The sequence below is a fragment of the Bison bison genome, unplaced genomic scaffold (assembly GCF_000754665.1).
Source record: "Bison bison bison isolate TAMUID 2011002044 unplaced genomic scaffold, Bison_UMD1.0 scf7180017864223, whole genome shotgun sequence".
In the NCBI taxonomy this organism is placed as follows: Eukaryota; Metazoa; Chordata; class Mammalia; order Artiodactyla; family Bovidae; genus Bison; species Bison bison.
Genome location: NW_011494795.1, coordinates 1,650,268 through 1,669,589, shown reverse-complemented (window position 1 = coordinate 1,669,589; position 19,322 = coordinate 1,650,268). Strand labels below are relative to the sequence as shown.

At 49.0% G+C, this 19,322-nt stretch overlaps 1 protein-coding gene across 1 annotated transcript in view; it reads left to right on the top strand.

Annotated features, from left to right (window-relative positions):
• The window catches only part of CYTH3 (cytohesin 3), a 57,137-nt gene that overhangs the window by 29,416 nt on the left and 8,399 nt on the right, over window positions 1–19,322 (top strand). The window contains exons 2-7 of the mRNA XM_010845780.1: window positions 10,558–10,640; window positions 12,144–12,208; window positions 12,608–12,674; window positions 15,722–15,840; window positions 18,356–18,436; window positions 19,219–19,315. Coding sequence (XP_010844082.1) covers window positions 10,558–10,640; window positions 12,144–12,208; window positions 12,608–12,674; window positions 15,722–15,840; window positions 18,356–18,436; window positions 19,219–19,315 — 512 coding nt within the window. The remainder of the gene's footprint in view (window positions 1–10,557; window positions 10,641–12,143; window positions 12,209–12,607; window positions 12,675–15,721; window positions 15,841–18,355; window positions 18,437–19,218; window positions 19,316–19,322) is intronic.

Genomic DNA, 19,322 nt, shown 5'->3' with positions numbered 1-19,322 from the left:
GTTCTCCACGTGTAAGCACACACACTGTGCCCCTGCCACCCAGGCCCAGACACGGAGCGCGCGTTGCCCGCAGCAGGCTCTCCTGTCTGACTTCTCATTCCGCACCTCCCCCCACCCCAGACGAACCCCTCCTCTGGTTTCTGTTACCACCAATTCGTCTTGTCTGTTCTTAGCCGGTTCTGGACATTTCCTGTCAACGGAGCTATACAGTATGTGGTATTCTGTGGCTGGCGTCTTTCCCCTTGAGCATACCATGTCTAAGTATCAGGACTTCGCTCCTTTTGTGGCTGCACAATATTCCGTTCTGTGGGTGTGTCACACTGTGTACCCACTCATCACTGGGTGGACCTAGGCTGTCTCCGCTTCTGCCCTCTTGTGAGTGCTGGTGCTGTGAACGGCCGTGCGCTGGTGTCTGTGTGGACACGTGTTCAGCTCTCTTGGGTGAATACCTGTGAGGGGACTTGCTGGATCCCACGCAGGCTCAGTGTGGAACCTTCTGAGGAGCTGCTGGGCTGTTTGCCAGAGTGGCTGCACTTCACTGCCTTTTTAAAATGAACTTCTCTTCTGTTTTATTTTCTCCTTTGGGTTTTAAACTGTTACTTTAAGGTGAATGCTTATCTTTTCATCTTCAGCTTAATTCTTAAAGAAGCATTTTAGGTTGTGAGTTTCTAAGGACTGGTTTAGCTGGAGCATATTAAGTATTGATACATAGTTTTTTTTATCATCATTCTCTTCTCAGAATTTTCTCATTTTGAGAAAATGCTATCTTATGGTATCTTCTTTGACCAAGGAATTATTTACAATTATGTTCCTTAACTTCCCGTCTGTTTAATGGGTTTTTCTAGTCACTTTGTTACTGATTTCTAACAGAATTGCTCTGTGCTCCGGAGCATGGTCTCCAGGCAGCGTTGTTGCAGTGAGTTCCACCTGAGACAGGTGAAGCCGGCCGAGTGTCTGGAGCGAGAAGAGAAAATGTCATTGGGAATCAGGTGCTGCTCACAGCCCTGGAATGGCTGGAGGACTGGGCTCTGGCCAGGTCTCCAGAGTTGAGTCACTAATGAGGACCCTGGTAGGCGGCCCCTGGAACCATTGAGGTCCGCCGGGGGTGGGCCCACAAGCCTGGATCTGGAAGCTCTCTGCTGCAGCCCCACCTCGATTCCTAGCAGCCCCTGGAGAAGGAGCGCGAGGAGGCTGTAGATGAGACCCTCTGCTTCCACATCCTCAATGGCAGGCCGGGAAGCCTTCTTTAATGCAGGAGGACCCCTGCTTCTCTTTGCTCTGTGGACTCCTGGGTTGTGCGTCCCACGCAGAGAGCCCGCTTCATCTTCAGAAGTCTAAACGTGAGCGAGTCCCAGGTGTCATTTTGACCTTTCAGTGGAGCAGAGCCAACTCATTGTTTCCACCACTCTGGTCCCGTGAGAGTTCGTGCAACTTTTGCTGATGGACAGCGCACAGTCACTTTTGCATAAACATCCTCCGGCGAGACTGCATGCCGCCCAGCTGCAGGGGTGTGATTGAACCTCTGTCTCCAGTCGTTGTAAGATGCATCATCATTTTATGTTCCATTAAGGGAAAAGCTGTCAAACTAGACTTAATGATTTCTTCTCCCTTAGGATTTTTTAAATTTATACTAATTGAAAGAGTTCTTGGAACTTCTTGAAGCGTTGATTTTTTTTTTAAATAGCCTTTACTAATTGTTTACTAATAATTATTTTATTAGTAGTAGATTGGGTTATTTACTAATAACCTTTACTATCATGCATACATAAAGTGAAATAGAACCAAGATAAGTTGGTTGAGGTGGTTCTAAAACGCACTCGCGATCAGAGCCGCACCCCACGCAGAGGAGGTCTTTGCGGGCACACAGCCGTGTCGTCCTCTGCTGCTCGAGGGGAGGCTGACCCGACCCTTCTTAAAGGGCTCCTCCTCAGCTGTCTCGGGGAGTTCTCCAGTTCTGCAGGTTATCATGTTTAGACTTGGGGGATCTTTCCAGAGGGTACCCATGAGCAGTCTCCAGCCTCCTATCTCTTCATCAGATGGCTCTTACGTCGTGTTCTTCGCAGAACCATCAAGGACTGGCACATCAGCAGTGCCCCGGGTGGTGGGAGGCTCACTCCCAGACGTGAAGGCAGTGACCTGTATGTGTCACATTGGATTTCAGAGATGCGCAGACGTGCCTCTTAAAACTGACGGAGCGGAGGATGCCTGTTAGTTCAGCTGGTTAATTAGTCACATCTATAGCTCTTTCTTCCACCTTTAGGAAGAGTCCATTTTTACAAGTACACCTGTCAGTTTTTGCTGTATATGTTTTGAACCTGGCGTGTTAGATGAGTAGGTTTCAGACTTGTTAATTTGGGGGTTAATGGAACAATGTCAGTATCTAGTGACTTTATCTTTGGTCTCTTTTGCCTGCGTTCCTGTCGCAGGGCCAACTTTCCTTTGGTGTATCACTCCCTACCCTTCTGCCTTCAATTGTCATGTATTCTTATGTTTTAAATAAGCCTCTTGTATCTAAGTGGTAGAGATGAACTTATTGGCAAAGAAGAAATAGAGTCACAGATGTGGAAAACAAACTTAACGGTTACCAAGGCGGGGGAATGTGGAGATGGCATGAATTTCGAGATTGGCGTTGACGTATATACACTATGCTAAGTCGCTTCAGTCGTGTTCGACTCTGTGCAGCCCACCAGGCTCCGTCGTCCCTGGGATTCTCCAGGCAAGAATACTGAAGTGGGTTGCCATTTCCTTCTCCAGTGCATGAAAAGAGAAAAGTGAAAGTGAAGTCGCTCAGTCGTGTCCCACTCTTAGTGACTCCATGGACTGTAGCCTACCAGGCTCTTCTGTCCATGGGATTTTCCAGGCAAGAGTACTGGAGTGGGGTGCCATAAACTAATGAGAACCTGCTGCACAGCACAGGGAACTCTGTGGTGGCCTAAATGGGAAGGGATCTAAAAAAGAGGGGATATATGTATACACATAGCGGATTCACTTTGCTGTATAGCAGAAACTAGTACAGCATTGTAAAGTGACTATACTCCAATGGAAATTAATTTTAAAAGAAAAAAGAAACCAGGCGAGTTTGTCCCTAATTATACTCAACAGGCTACACAGCATAGAGGTGTCCTGTTTTGTTAAAAAAAAAAAAAAAAAAAGAGCCCACAATCAAGTCAGTTAAGAATCTTCTTAGGGACTTCGCTCCTGGTCCAGTGGTTAAGAATCCGCCTGCCAATGCAGGAGACACAGGTTTCCTCTCTGGTCTGGGAAGATCCCACCTGCCGCAGGCCAAGTAAGCTGGTGCGCCATAACTGCTGAGCCCGCGCTCTAGAGCCTCCAAGCCCCAACGAGAGAGGCCACTGCAGTGAGAAGCCCGCTCACCGCAACGGGAGAAATCCTCACGCAGCAACGAAGACCCAGCGCAGCCAAAAGTAATAATAAATACATTTAAAACATGTATAGAATAAAGAACTCTCTTAGTTTAATAGTTAGTTTTGCTGGTGCTGCTTCTCTGGTTACAGATTTCATGGCATCTCTAACCATGATGTCCTCAGAGCGGTGATGTATGACATTGGATTATGGAGCAAATCCATGTTTGTGGATTTAAATTTCAAAAATTTTACTCTCACATTCATAGCAGCATTGTTGACAACAGCCAAAATGTAGAAACAGCCCAAACATCCATCAGTAGATGAATGGATGAGCAAAACGGTGGCTTCCTCTGACCGGGACCCTGATGTGGCTGACATACTGCTGGCCCCGCTAGCCACGTGGGCTCCTCCGTCACCACACGAGGGGCAACCAGTCCTTAGGGTGACCAGACCCGGAGGTCCAGCTGCCGACGGCCACAGTGTCTCTCAGTGCAGCCACACCATCAGAGCAGTGGGCCCCTCCTGCTTTAACTGTCTATCGCGTTTTTATAGTGTTCCAGGGAGGTGTCATTTGCTTGGGTTAAACCACACTCCCCTACAGAGTCTCGGGAATTCATCGAATTCATTCATCGAATGAATTAACGGGACCAGAGGCCAAACCCGTGCTTTCCCAGCATTCTTAGTGCCTGCAGCATTGACCAAAACTCTGAAAAATACCGTATCATAACAGAAAAGTTAGCATTGATTAGTAGTCAAGGTAACATTAAGGTTTAGGTGACATCAGTTTCCATTAGGGCTAGGTACCAAAAGTACACAGTTGCGAGGCATCTGCACGTGCTTGTTTAACTCTGTTTTATCACCTATTATCAAATTTGTTAAATTTATTAAATTATCAGTTTGATGTTGAGTGGCTAAAACAGTGAGGGTTTCTGGCTGTAGCCCACATCTGTGGAGCATTATAATCTTCTAGGAGAGCTACTGATTAACCTCATAGAGTGTTGTGTGTGTGTGTGTAAGATTTGTAAGGCAGTCATTAGATAACTATAGCAATAAACCAAATTGCAGCTTCTTGGTGGATTGGAATCTGTTAGCTAAATAGGTTATTAATATAATTTGAAAATTAGAACATACTTGGAGATACCATCTGCTTATACTTTGATCAGCATATATGATAATCTCCCTTTTCCAATGATTCTGATTTGCAAAAATTTTCCAAATCTTGACATCACTGAAATGGATGTTATATTTGATGGGATCTGAGGTCTTATTAAACATCATAAAGTGTGAAAGTGAAGTCGCTCAGTCGTGTCCCTGACTCTTATCAACCCCATGGACTGCAGCCCACCAGGCTCCTCTGTCCATGGGATTTTCCAGGCAAGAGTACTGGAGTGGGGTGCCATTGCCTTCTCCATTTACTGCATACTAGGTTAATAAAAATTTGGTCATTTCTACTGGCAATATGTGAAACCATTTCTCTGCTATATTTTAAGGCTGTATTAATACATTTAAAATATTTTATCAATATATTATTTTCAAAAAGTACTCCATGGTTAAACTTGTTTTAAAAACTGTTCTGTGTAAAAACAATGACTGCTGTGCCCAGTTTTGTTCACTTGTTGTCATGTTTCTCTAGTTTTTCTTTAAAATTGGAGGAAGTTGTAGTTTAGTACACACAGGCAAAGTCATATCCGACTCTTTGTGACCCCATGGACTGTAGCCCACCAGGCTCCTCTGTCCATGGAATTCTCTAGGCAAGAATACTGGAGTGAAAACGTCATAAAGTGGTGATTTAATCACTAAGTCGTGTCTGATGTTTGTGACCCCATGGACTGTAGCATGCCAGGCTCCTCTGTCCATGGGATTTCCCAGGCAAGAAATACTGGAGTGGTTGCCATTCCCTTCTCCAGGGGATCTTGCCTACCCAGGGATTGAACCTGTGTCGTCTCCTGCATTGCAGGCAGATTCTTTACCGACTGAGCCACTCTTATTAATAAGCTATTTTTGCATGCTTTATGTTTGTGGTTTATTTTAGTTTTTAATCGGTAGTTCTTCTTGGATATTAGATACTTTTAGTTTATCAGACTCTACTATCAAATAATATCACGCCACTTCACATCCAGGGTAGGAGCTCCTCACAGTGCAGTTGCATTTCTCCCCTTCCAGCCTTTGTGCTCATGTGTTCTCAACCCGACACACTTTTTTTGTTATTTTTGCCTTAAACAGTAGCTGTAAATGTTTTTAAGAGATTCATATCATGTGGGGAAAAGGTCTACTCTCATAGTTGGCATTTACAGTATTTTCCATTCTTCCATGTAGATGCAGATTTTCTTCTGGTATCTGTCCAGCCCCACCCACCCCCGTCCCATCGAAAGGACTTTAAACATCCCTTAGTGGCTCAGCAGTAACCCCCATCCCATCGAAAGGACTTTAAACATCCGTTAGTGGCTCAGCAGTAACCCCCATCCCATCGAAAGGACTTTAAACATCCCTTAGTGGCTCAGCAGTGAAGAACCCGCCTGCAGTGCAGGAGATGCAGGTCCAGGCCCTGTCAGGAGGATGCTCTGGAGGAGGAAGTGGCAACCCACTCCAGTATGCTTGCCTGGGAAACCCCCTGGGGAGAGGAGCCTGGCGGGCTACAGTCCATGGAGTCTCGAAGAGCTGGACACGACTGAGCAACTACACCACCACCACACCCTAGGTCACCTCGTGATAAATTCCTGAAGGTTTTACTGCCTCAGGACGGCTGTTTGGCCTTGGTGTTGAAAGCTACCTGGCAGGGTGCACAGCTGTGTCCATTGTTGCTGTTGTTTCCGACAGGAGGGTAAGTCTATCCCTGTTACTCCGTCTGGGCTGAAAGCAGAAGTTCTCACTTCAGTCCTTTAATTAAATCACACATCCCGAACCCCAAACACCGGCCTCCCACCGAGAGCCTCCATTTGTGGGAAGGTAGTGACTTGTCTGTGGAGAAGGAAATGGCAACCCACTCCAGTGTTCTTGCCTGGAGAATCCCAGGGACAGGGGAGCCTGGTGGGCTGCCGTCTATGGGGTCACACAGAGTCGGACACGACTGAAGTGACTTAGCAGCAGCAGCAGCAGTGACTTGTCTTACTCCTTGGAAGAAAAGTTATGACCAACCTAGATAGCATATTCAAAAGCAGAGACATTACTTTGCTAACAAAGGTCCATCTAGTCAAGGCTATGGTTTTTCCTGTGGTCATGTATGGATGTGAGAGTTGGACTGTGAAGAAAGCTGAGCGCCGAAGAATGGATGCCTTTGAACTGTGGTGTTGGAGAAGACTCTTGAGAGTCCCTTGGACTGCAAGGAGATCCAACCAGTCCATTCTGAAGGAGATCAGCCCGGGGATTTCTTTGGAAGGAATGATGCTAAAGCTGAAACTCCAGTACTTTGGCCACCTCATGCAAAGAGTTGACTCATTGGAAAAGACCCTGATGCTGGGAGGGATTGGGGGCAGGAGGAGAAGGGGACAACAGAGGATGAGATGGCTGGATGGCATTACTGGATGGACGTGAGTCTGAGTGAACTCCGGGACTTGGCGATGGACAGGGAGGCCTGGCGTGCTGCGATTCACGGGGTCGCAAAGAGTCGGACACGACTGAGCAACTGAACTGAACTGAACTGAGTGACTTGTCAAGAAAGGCGGGTGCCTGGCCTGAATTACACAAATTGCTCCTGATTCTTAATCTGAAACCTCACTGGCAGCACCTCTGTACTAAAACAGGGCATTTCTCACCACCTTCCCACACTGCTTTTCCCCCGTGAAAACGTTTGTATTTGTAGAAACCACACCTGCTGGTCGTGGCTAACGGAACTGGCCTGAAGGGACGTGAAGAATAACCCTGTGTCTCTGCCTCCCCCGTCTTTGTGTTGAGACTTGAGCAAGACCCTTATTGCTGAAAAATCAGGAAGACTGTGATCATGATTGGAGCGTTCAGCTGCAGTGAATTGCAAAGAATTCTTACCAGCAGGTTTCACTTAACTTGCTTTTTTTAAAAAAAGCTTTTATTGAGATTGGAAGGAAATGTCTCATTGCATGCCCTTTTGTATATGTTCAGAGAGCTTGTGCCTCTGTGTAACCATATCCATGTATAACTTTTTCAGTGAAGAAAAAAAAAAACTAGCTCTTAGGAGAAAAATCAGCTATAGACTTTCATCTTACCTAACAAATCCGAAGTGACAAAATGTGGATGATAAGCAAGCCAAACCCAATTTTTGCCTTCACTGGGAGAAGGCTGCTGAGTTGTGGGAGAGGTGGTGATAATTAAGAACACTTTCTTTGAACATGGCTTATCTCCCCATTTTTTCCCCATGGCACTTGCAAGTGGTAACCTGTGCATGACCAGAGTCTGTGACCGAAAAGTTCCTTTGCACACCAAGAGATACCGATAGGCTCTCTCTGACTACCAGCAGAACGTTGGTATTCACCGCATGTTTCGGCTGCCGTCTCTGGGGTCGCACAGAGTCAGACACAACTGAAGCGACTTAGCAGCAGCAGCAGAAATAATCGGATAGCGAGATATTTCAGTGAGAGCTTGAAGAGATTGGCCCTGAGTATTTCATTATCTGCTTCTATTCTATTTACTAATTCTTTCAAGTGTGCCAGGGAGCATCCCATTATTTCTCATTAATACTTTAGCCAAACACCCTGAAAAGGTGCCATTTGTACTTGAAACCTTTTTTTTTTTAACTTATGAAAAATTCTAAACCCTTAGAGTATAAAATAGGTAATGCACACCCATTTATCAATCCAGTAGGTTTAACAGTTGTTACCGTTTTGCTTAATTTTTGGCTGAGTTGTTTCTAAGTATGGATGTAATAACATCACAGCTCATCAGTTCTGCAGTGTGAATAAGGACACTTTTTAACATAGTCAGTGTCACTGTCCCACCTCACAGAGTCTTTCTTTTAGAGGTGCAAATTCTGGCCAGAGTGACTGTGAAGTAAATGGTTCTTGCTTTAACTCTTCAGGGCCTTAATCGTATAGGACAAGATGGGCATTACTGAGAGAAGGTCAAGGAAGTCCATTGGTGATCATGGTTAGAAGCTTCAGGACCTTGAGTTGAATCACCCCTGTGTTTAGACTCTCTTAGGATGTACCTTCACTCTGTTATCAGCCAACCCTATTTATCATCAGGGTTGGAGGGGAGAAGCTGGAGGTGGGTTTTTTAAAACCAGAAAGTCTGTTGATGATTGAACTACAGCCCCACCCTTTCAGACTCTTGTTCTCATATATCTGCACAGGTGAACTCAGCAGAACAACAGGTTTTTTTTTTTTCATTATGAGGTCCCTTTTGGGAGCCCAGTCTGTGCTCTGTAGGTGTGTTTATTCTTTTGTAACAGGATGGTGTCAACCAGTTGGTTTGTTGCTTTCAGATTTCCTTCTTAATTACATTAAGATGCTTGCTGGTAGGAGTAATTCCTTGGAAAGTTCAAGGATTGGCACATCTTTGCTGTCTTGGTTTTGGAAGCATCATTCTCTGCTGGTTCTTATTTTTCCTCTTGATCTGGATACTTCCCCACCCCATTCCCCATGCATAAATAAGAAGCTGCTGGAAGCCACTAGCAGCAGCTTTAGGATGAAGCTGACACTTTGGACACCAGGATGGAAAGACCGTGTCCATGGTGACACTCTTGAGCTGCTGGGCCCACGTGTAACACACTCTGGGACCTTGTGGGTCTTTGGGTTTATCCTGCTTGGAGCTTGAGCACCTGGGACATGTATGTTCACGTCTTTTATCAAATACAGAACATTTAAGCCATTACTTCTTCAAACATTCTTTCTGTATCAGGGGAGATCATTAGATGTCTCTTGGCCTGTTTCCCTAATTATAAAATTAGGATAAGAATGGCTGCTCTCAAAGTTATTTGGTGTGGGGGGAGGGTGTGGGGTGTGTGATACAATTTCCTACTTTGAATTTATAAATACATTCTTTCTTTATAAGAAATTATGTGAACTTAAGCCTTTATTTCTACTTGGAACTGATTAAAAATATGACGATCATCAGGATTCAGTCTCATTTTTTCACATGGAGATAACTGACACGGCGCGTGTCGTGCATAGGAGTCCGCCCTGCCTCTGAACTGCAGTGTTGGCTCTGCTGAATCAGTTTCTGTAAGCCCGTGTGTATCTTTCTGGCCACTGTCTTCCAGTTCACTGGTCCAGTTGTCTGTCCCTGTGCCATGATCCCATTATCTTAACTTGTTTGTAGAAGCTCTGTGTGTTCTCTTGCTATTTGCTCAGATTCTTAATCTTTTGTTTCTTTATACAAATTAATAAAATAGAAGTTAAACACACAGTAGAGGATTATTAAAATCAGAGGCTGTTTTTCTGATAAGGTTTATGAAATAAGTCAATTATAGCATAAAATAAAGAGAATATAGACGTAAGAATGGAAAATGCTACAGGGGTTAATCATTAATACCAGGATATTATGAAGAACTCTGTCAATTAAAATTAAGCAAGTATCCGTACGACAGCCAGCCTTCACCCGCTGTGTTGATGCTTCCTGATATCCTCCTTCCCTGTAGCTCCAATGGTAAAGAACCTGCCTGCAGTGCAGGGGACCTGGGTTGGAAGATCCTCTGGAGAAGGGAATGGCAGTGCAGTGCAGTGTTCTTGCTGGAGAATCCCACGGACAGAGAAGCTTAGCAGGTTACAGTCTGTGAGATCGCAGTTGGACATGACTGAGCTCCTGACACACACACACACACAGTATCCTTCTGGAATGTACTTTCTCCCACACCAGCCTACTCAGAAGGAAGCGGTTTCGGGAGTGTGGTGCATTTACTGATGCTCTGCTGTACATACATGTCACCCCCCTGGAGGGTGCCACATCCAGTGTCTGTCTGCTGCTTTTATCTTCTTTTCGTCCATCGTGAGTTTCATCTGTGTGAAGGACTGGGTTCAGCCGTTGGTAATCGTGTGGGATTCTGTTCCATAACTATACCACAGTTTATTTTCTTATTAGTGGTGACTCCGATTGTTTTTCTCTCAAAACAGCGCTGCTGCGAGTGTCCTCCATGGGGTCTGCAAGCGGGGGTTCCTTGGCTCCTTTGGATAAATAACTGGGCACAGAATCGCTGGCTTGCACACATGCCCATCTTCAATCTCAGTGGCTGTCTACAGATTGTTCTCCAGAGTTGTTTAATTTGATTTATTTTTTTAAATTTCAGTGCCTGAAGACCTTTCACTAGAAGAAAGAGAAGAACTTTTAGACATCCGTCGAAGAAAAAAGGAACTTATTGATGACATTGAGGTAAAAAAAAAATGTCTTTTCATTTTTGCTCTTAGGTAAAATTGTAAATCAAGTAGCTTCCTGAAAATGTGAAAAAATGGATATTTAGTGTGTGCATATTCGAACCACACAGGGAGGCAGGGAGTGGGAGTTACCCAGGCTACTGGAACAGAACTGGTGCTCGCCAGGCAGACAGACTCTGGGGTGGAGGAGAAGGCCCGACTGGAGTCTAGAGCGAGTGACTCCTGACTCCAGCGTCACAGAGGGCGTCACACGTGCTGCCCTTGGGAATTGTAGGACGAGCCCCTGTCTCGTTGACCAGTGTCCCCAGCACTTAGGACACTGCCTAGCATGTTATTGGCACGCAGGGATCTTTTGAATAAAGGGCTAAACCTATATTGAGTTCTGGCCATGCGCCCAGCACCTACCAGCTGGTGGGTGTAGAATGACGGATAAACGCAGACAGACGGGCGTTGCACCTTCTGCCCTTGTGTGATCAGAGGGCGGGTAAAGGGCTCCCACGGGAGGTGCAGGGGAGCCAGCCACAGTCTCCGAGTTGGTGTGTTCGTAATATTTGTAGAAATCGATCGGACGTGCGGCTGTTCTCTGAGCAGCTTCCTAACCACTGGCGAGCCCAAGTCCGCTCTGGCTCCCCGGCCACTGGCCGTGGGACTGAGCCATGTCCAGACAGCAGTTCCTTTCTAGGTGCTCACAGTTTGAGTCTGGAGTTTCTTGGCACGTAAGAATCATAGGATCTTGATAAAAATTTCCTTGTAGTTGAGAGAGAGTTTGTGAAACTTTTTCTTCTATGGTTACCTGTCATTCTTGGAAAAATCAGGTAACCCAGAATGTGTGCTTTGGTTGAAAGTATATTTTAAGGCTAACATTCCAGTGTACATTAGTGATCGCAGTGCCCCCGGAGCCTCGTGTGGTTCTCACGACCACACTTCTGAGCTGAGGCCGCCAAGGCCCAGGAGCTCAGAGCCGGCTCACTGGGGAGGACCTGTCCCTCCATGAGGCCTGGGCTTGCCTGAGGCCACAGGCGAGAGCCTCGACGCCTCCTGGGCTCTGTCCATGGTGCCGCATCGAACCCCGGGTGACAGACGTCATCCAGAGACGGTGGCTGGGGCCTGGTACTGACCTGTGTGTGTCTGGCCCAGGCCATCCTGAGGACCTGGGTGCCAGCGCTGGCAGGTGGGCGTGTGGTGGCGTGGCAGGGCCTGTTGCTCCCTTTTGCCGTCTGTATCTTTTCACCCCTGATTTTACACACACGCACTCTAGGCTCTGCCTACTGGGCCCCTCTGCTCTCGTTCTGCTGGGAGGTGGACAGGTGGTCATTTTGTTTGCTCCCGAGTCAGGGTGGCTCTGACTGGGAGCTCTCTATGTCAAGAAGAGGTCCTGGTATCTCCACACTTGTGTTGTCCCGACGCACCCGAGGGCGGCTTGAACCTAGGGGCCTGAAATGTCTCCGGGAGGCAGAGGCCCCTGTGTCAGCCCCACAGCGTGCGCTCTCTGTCTCTACAGAGGCTGAAGTATGAAATTGCGGAAGTGATGACGGAGATCGACAACCTCACGTCGGTGGAGGAGAGGTGAGCGGCCATGGCTGCCCCTTCAGGCCGCCGTGGTGACGGCAGCAGAGAGGGCCGGGCCGGGGGTGCCTGTGCAGGACTGGCCCTTCTCCGCCACCCCTCACTGTCCGGCCTTGCCGCTGAGGACGCGGGCACACACCCCTCAGAAGCATCCTGCCCCGACGTGCCCTCTCTCTAACCGGGAGCTCTGCTTCCGCTCAGTGGTTCATCACTATGAAGGGAAAGAGCCTTGTGGCCGCCCTGATCTGAGCCCACCTGGGAGACTGGGGGACCCTCGGACAGGGGCGCTGGGGGGCTGTGCCTGTTTCCTCCCGAGCTGTCCTGTCAGGAGGGGACACAAACTCCCTGTGCTCTGTGCAGACTTCCAGTAACAGCTTCTTCATTGTTCCACACGCACAGCAAAACGACTCAGAGGAACAAGCAGGTCGCCATGGGGAGGAAGAAGTTCAACATGGATCCCAGAAAGGTGAGTGGCCAGCCACGAGCACGGCTGCACGTGTTATTTACAGATATCCACACCATGAGTCCCTGTTCAAGGGTCTCCAAAGGGAGTTTTCTTCAGATACAGCACGTCTGTAGGCACAGGAGAGTCTCATTTAGCTGGGTGTTCAGGCCCCTGTGAGAGTTTTCGTGTTGCTTCCTGATGCTCTGCTTACAAGGTGTGAGTCAACTCCAGATCGTCAGGGCAGTAGTTTTGTGAACTTGTTGATGATCTGATATTTGGGATTTGTAACGAGGTTTTTGTTTTTTTTCCCTTTGGAAGTTGGGTTTACAGAGTAGATGTACCAAGCACTAGAGGGCGATGATCTAACAGGGGGAAGTTTTCAAGACCAGGCTTTAAGTTCTAGGTGCTGCACGGGGAGGCTGTCCAGTTCACGGAGAGAGTCCGGTTTTCTCTCAGAACAGACAGGGCGGTGTCCGCACTCAGCCTGAGATGCTCGCTGTCAGGGCCTAGGAATCCGATGAACCCTGCATCACACCTGCAATGACGAGGAGTAAGGTTTGCTGAGAAGTGACTCTGTCAGGAGCTGTGCAGAGGAAGCACTTAGTCCCTACCACACCCTCCTGGTTCCAGGGAACTACTGGAACATTTCAGAACTGGAGTAAGATCAGCTCCTCAGACTCAAAGGGCTCACCAAATGCCAAGCGGGATATACGGTTTTAAAAGGCCTGCACGCGTCACTGTATCGAGTGAAATATCAGGAAACTTATGGATAAAGAGAAGCTCAGGAAATTTCCAGGAAGGAGAGACCAGCCTCTCTAAGAAGAAATGAAAATCACAGCCAGCTTGTCCTCAGCCTTGCTGAATCGAGGATGAAATAATGTTTTCCACAGTCTCTGGAAAAGTGATTCACGTTCACCGCTAAGACCTTCTGTGGTCTTCAGAAACAGAGTCATTGGGATAGTACATGTCTAAGCCAGAAGCGAACCCATGGGTGAGATGCCAGATTAAAAAGGCCTTTTTCCAGGTGGTCCAGTGGTTAAGACTCCACACGTCCACTGCGGCGGGCGAGAGTTCAATCCCTGCTAGGGGAACTAAGATCATGCGCGGCAGCACAGCTGAAAAAGAGCAAAGAAACCAGAGCTCCCAGTAAAGTCTGGCAGCCACGGCCCCACCATGGGCCCACGGCCACGAGCACCCTCAGCAGGGGAGGCAGCCACTGCGGGGGGCTGGCCCGGGTGGGCCACTGGGCACCACCCTTGCCAGTATCACAGCCACAGTGGTCACAGAGGCCTGCATCCCCAGGGAGCTTCTGCCTCTGTGTCCTGGACCTCGGGCTCCTCAGAGGCCCGCTCCCTGCAGTGTTGGGGGCACAGAGTCTACTGTCTCGCCCACGGCCCGTCAAGTCCTGACGATGAGGACTCCAGCGAGGCCGTGGGGGGCGGCCCTGCCCCTGACCCCTTGGCATGGATTTGAGGTCAGGCAGCCTCTGCCCAGCCTGCCTACCCTGCCTCACTCCGTCCCTCACCCGGGCACCGCCCTTGTCCCCGGCCTTGTTTTCCAGGAATCTGGGTGAGGACTGTGCTCACCTCTCATCAGAACGCTCTGTCCCAGCGTGTGTTCACACTCTGAAAATGGTACCCAGGTGGCTGTACCCACTTAAGCTCCCACCAGAAATATAGGGCAGTTAATTTAGGATTGTCAGACTTGGTTTCTTCAGTAAACTTTTTTTTTCTTTTGAAGAATAACATGGTGCACAGATTTTAAACGTACAGCTTGAAGAATTTTAACAGATGCAAATACGCGTGTAACTGCAACCCAGACCAAGATGCAGGGCCCCTGAGTGTTGCCTTTTTAAAAGCTTACATAGGTGGAATTACAGTACACCGAGTCTTCTTACTCCGTGTCACGTCTGTAGATTTTATCCGTGCCTGTGTTTGTTCCATCTGGTCCTATGGCTTTTCATCGTGTGAATGTGCTAGAATGTACTTGATGGTTCTCTTACTGACTGCTGGGTTGTTGCCAGTTTTTAAAAATTCCACATGAGGCTGTTGGGGCTGTTCATGTGTTTAAAAAATTAATAGACTTTTCAGATGGATCGTGCAAGGGAGCCCTGGCCTTGGGCCTTTAGGCTTTTAGCTAGAAGGCCATCTCTGCATTTGTAGAAACAATCTCTGGGCAAACAGCCGAATTCCCTCCTCCTTTAAAAGCTTCCTAATGTGTGTGTTGAAACCAGCTCAGAAGCTGTGTCGGAGGTAGACTTTTGCTCTCCTTAGGGCTTCCTGCGAGCCCGAGCGCTGCTAGTTTGGGTCCAGCAGGCACTCGTAGAGACTGTTGGCCAGTTTCCGTAGGTCCCTCCTTGGCTGTGGATTTGACTGCCCGAGCTCAGTGGCACGGTGACCGATGAATGTGTTCAGCCACAGGTGGCGGTACATCCAGGAAGACAGCTTACACCTCAGGCTTACACCTCACGGTGTCGAGTGGCTCCCAGGACCCAGGGTTCTGTGTTCTTCCTGGCGTTTCCCTGTGTTGCCAGCGGCTGCCAGGGCTCCTGCCATCACATCTGCATTCACGGCAGGAAGGAGGAGGAAGGAGCCGTGCTGCTCAGGAGTCCCCTTTTATCAGAAAACGAGCAGCTCTCCAGGGTCCTCCTCACAGACTTAATCTGTTTTTTTGACCCGATCTGTTCACAAAGTCATTTCAAGTTGCAAGGGAGCATGGGGAAGGGGGTGCTTGTGACCGGTGTTGGGTTGGCCAGCCACATACGACGAGCTCCTCTTACACACAGGACAGACCCTTTTCCTGAGCTGGGCAAGTTCTGTGTTGTAGCTCCTTCTGCCTTTATAATGTCTGGTGACACTTAGGAGGGCTTATTCCGCAGCCTGTCTGTCCTTAACCCGCTTGCTTCCCAGGAGGCCTGGAAGCGCTTTTCTTTGATGGGTGAGATGAGCTCGGTGATGGGAGCACCCCACTGTGCTCTCGTGTCAGTTCGGCTGTGTCCGAACCAGCGAGGCGGTGACACGTGGTCTCTGGACCTTCCTCAGCGCTGCTTCCTTCACGCTCCTCTCCAGGGAATCCAGTTTCTAATAGAGAACGACCTGCTGCAGAGCTCCCCGGAGGATGTGGCCCAGTTCCTGTATAAAGGGGAAGGCCTGAATAAGACAGTCATCGGGGACTACCTGGGTGAAAGGTGAGTTCAAGGGGAGAGGGCCACCTGCCTGCCCAGGCCGACCCTCGCATCGGGGTCTGTCACGTGGGCTCCGGGGTTGCCCGTGCTCCCCAGGACCGAGCGAGCCCTGCAGAACCACATCCTCCCCTGTGTCCTTGTGAGCAGGGGCAGGGGCGGTCCTGGGGCCAGGTGGCGTCTACGCTCCTCTGGGGCCCTCTGCTCAGCCTGGGGATGGGGGCAGAACCCAGGAGGCCGCTGCTCGCCCCAGAAACCATCGTGACCTTTTTGGGACGTTTTGCAAAGAAGCCTCAGCTCTCTCGGTCGTCGTCTTGCCCCCGTTAGTTGGGGGTATGAGGAAGACTTATGTTGCAAAAATGGCAACTGCCTGCACCTTGATAAACAAATCTAACATACTCCCTAGAAAATCCAAGCGAACTTCTTTGTAGAAGTTGACAAGCTTATCCCATAATTCATACAGAAATTCAAGGAACCCAGAATAGCCACAGCCGTCTTGGAAAAGAAGAACAAAGTTGGAAAACTTACACTTCCCAATTATAAAACAGACTAAAGCTCCACTAACGAAGACAGTCTGGTGTGCTGGTGTAAGAACAGACATATAGGTCATGGAACAGAGTTGAGAATCCAGAAATAGACCCTCACATAGACCATCAAACGAGATGCCAAGTCTGTTCGGTGGGGAAGATAGTCCTTTCAGAACATGGTGCTGAGACCACTGGATATCCACACGCAGAAAGATGGCACTGGATCTCTCACCAAAGACCTAGATATGAGCACTGAAACTATAAAACACTAAGAAGAAAACCTAGTAATAAATCTGTGACCTTGGATTAGGCCAGGGTTTCTTAGATATGACAGCAAAAGATAAAAACAAAATCATTAAATTCCAAAACATAAGTTGCTTCGTAGGACATCATCAAGAAAGGGAGAAGACAACCCACAGAATAGGAAGAAATATTTGCAGGTCAGAAATCTGATCAGGACTTGTATCCAGTATATAAAAAGAATTCTTACAACTCGGTCATAAAAAGACAGTTGTCGATGGGCAAAGGGTCTGAGTAGACATTCATCCAGAGGATATACATACGCAGGCGTATGATAGGGGACTTGCCTGGTGGTCCAGTGCAGGGGACGCAGTTCAGTCCCTCCTTGGGGAACGAAGATCCCATGTGACGTGGGGCAGCTAAGCTTGTTCCTGCACACCGCAGCAAAGCGCCTGTGCAGCCAGAACAAACAGGCGTTACGACAAGGCCATAGGCACAGTGGCCAGTAAGCATATGGTGACGTGCTCAACATCATGAGTCATCCGGGAAATGCAAATCAGAACTAGCGAGGTAGCCGTTCACATCCACTAGGAATGGCTGTCATTAAAGAAGATCGTAAATGCTGGTGAGGATGTGGAGAAATTGGAGCCCTCATATGTGGCTATAAAAAACAAGGGTGCTGCCATTTTGGAAACTCACTGGCAGTTCTTCCAAATAGTGACCTTACCGTGTGAGCCAGTAACTCTACTGGTATTCTACTAAACTCTACTCGGTTTAGTTTTTAAAAGCTAGTTATTAATGGAGGCAGCACTTCCAAACCATCTTCCTCTCTGAGCCCAGGACCTTGCTTTTTGGCTCGTGACCCTGGAGGAGCCGTTTCCTGGCTCTGAGCCTCAGAATCCCTCCTGGGAGGCGGGAACAGGACTAGCGCCTGCTTCGTGGTGGCCCTGAGGTTGAGACTCTGCACCACACACCTGGGTGGGTGCCTTAGTGCTCAGCACAGGGGACTCTCAACCTTGGCAGTCGGGCTCGTATTTGGGGTCTTACCCTGACTCGTACTGATTGTGAAGTAAACTCCACATCCTACTGGGTCGTCTCCCTTGAGCTAAGCTTGAAAACAAACGCACCATGAAAAAGAACTTGTCTTTTAATCATATGACATTAAATCTCTTGAACACTTGCTTTCAGTTCAGTTCAGTTGCTCAGTCGTGTCTGACTCTTTGCGACCCCATGAACCGCAGCACGCCAGGCCTCCCTGTCCATCCCCAACTCCCGGAGTTCACCCAAACTCATGTCCATCAAGTCGGTGATGCCACGCAACCATCTCATCCTCTGTTGTCCCCTTCTTCTCCTGCCTTCAATGTTTCCCAGCATCAGGGTCTTTTCTAATGAGTCAGCTCGCCGCATAAGGTGGCCAAAGTATTGGAGTTCCAGCTTCAACATCAGTCCCTCCAATGAACACCCAGGACTGATCTCCTTTAGGATGGACTGGTTGGATCTCCTTGCAGTCAAGAGTCTTCTCCAACACCACAGTTGAAAAGCATCAATTCTTTGGCACTCAGCTTTCTTTATAGTCCAACTCTCACATCTGTATATGACCACTGGAAAAACCATAGCCTTGACTAGACGGATAATGTCTCTGCTTTTTAATATGCTGTCTAGGTTGGTCATAATTTTCACTTGCTTTAGGAAATGTCTAATAAAAGGACTGAAATGACATGCAGTGAGGCTGTAAAGTCCATTTTCTTTCCTAGGGATGAATTTAACATTAAAGTTCTTCAGGCTTTTGTGGAACTCCACGAGTTTGCTGATCTCAACCTCGTACAAGCCTTAAGGTGAGCATTCATCCCCTGCGTGTGAAGGGAGGCTGGTTGGGCGAGTGGCTGGGCGGTGACCCTGTGGGTAACTCCAGCCACCAGAGAGAGAAACGGGGTTGGGGGGTGGGGCGGGGACGACAGGGACGGGCCTCTCCTGCCTCCTTGTGGCCCAGGTTCTGGCTCGGCTCCCTGTCGCTTTGCCTTCTGTCTCTTTGCCTTGTCTTTGGCAGTTGTGGGTGCCTCCGCCTTCCCACTTCTGGGTGCAGTCTCAGTGCCGCAAGGCCTGGGCCCACTTGACGCCACATTTGGCTTTGCCCACTAACCACTTGGAGGCCTAGCGTGTGCCGAGGAGGGTGTGGGTTTTGTGCCCAGGGAGGCCGCCCTGGCCCGTGTTCCCAGCCTCGTTGGTAGGTGCTGGTCTCAGCCCGTCTCCTCTGCCGCAGCACCTCCCCCCCACTCCCCCCGCTTTCCTGGTGACTGCTCCCCCAGCTGTGGACTGAGGTGGCCGCTGCCTTGCTGTGGGCTCAGCCCCTGGCCTTGGCTGAAGGCCGCGCTTGTGGGTCCAGTTTTAAATTAAGCGTTTTGAAGACGGTGTCTTGGGGAGGGGCAGGCCTGGAGAGCCTGGGGTGCGCCCACAAGGACCCTGTTCTCTTCATCAGCCGTGGGGGCTCCCGCAGGTGGGCGGGGAGCGCAGACAGCGGGCGCACCTCGGTGTCCAGGGGGTCAGTGCGCTTTGGCCGCCCGGACAGGGCCTCTGCTCTCGGAGATGCCCACCCACCCCCCTGTTCTCGCCCCTGCAGGCAGTTCCTCTGGAGCTTCAGGCTGCCGGGCGAGGCGCAGAAGATCGACCGCATGATGGAGGCCTTCGCTGCTCGCTACTGCCTGTGCAACCCCGGTGTCTTCC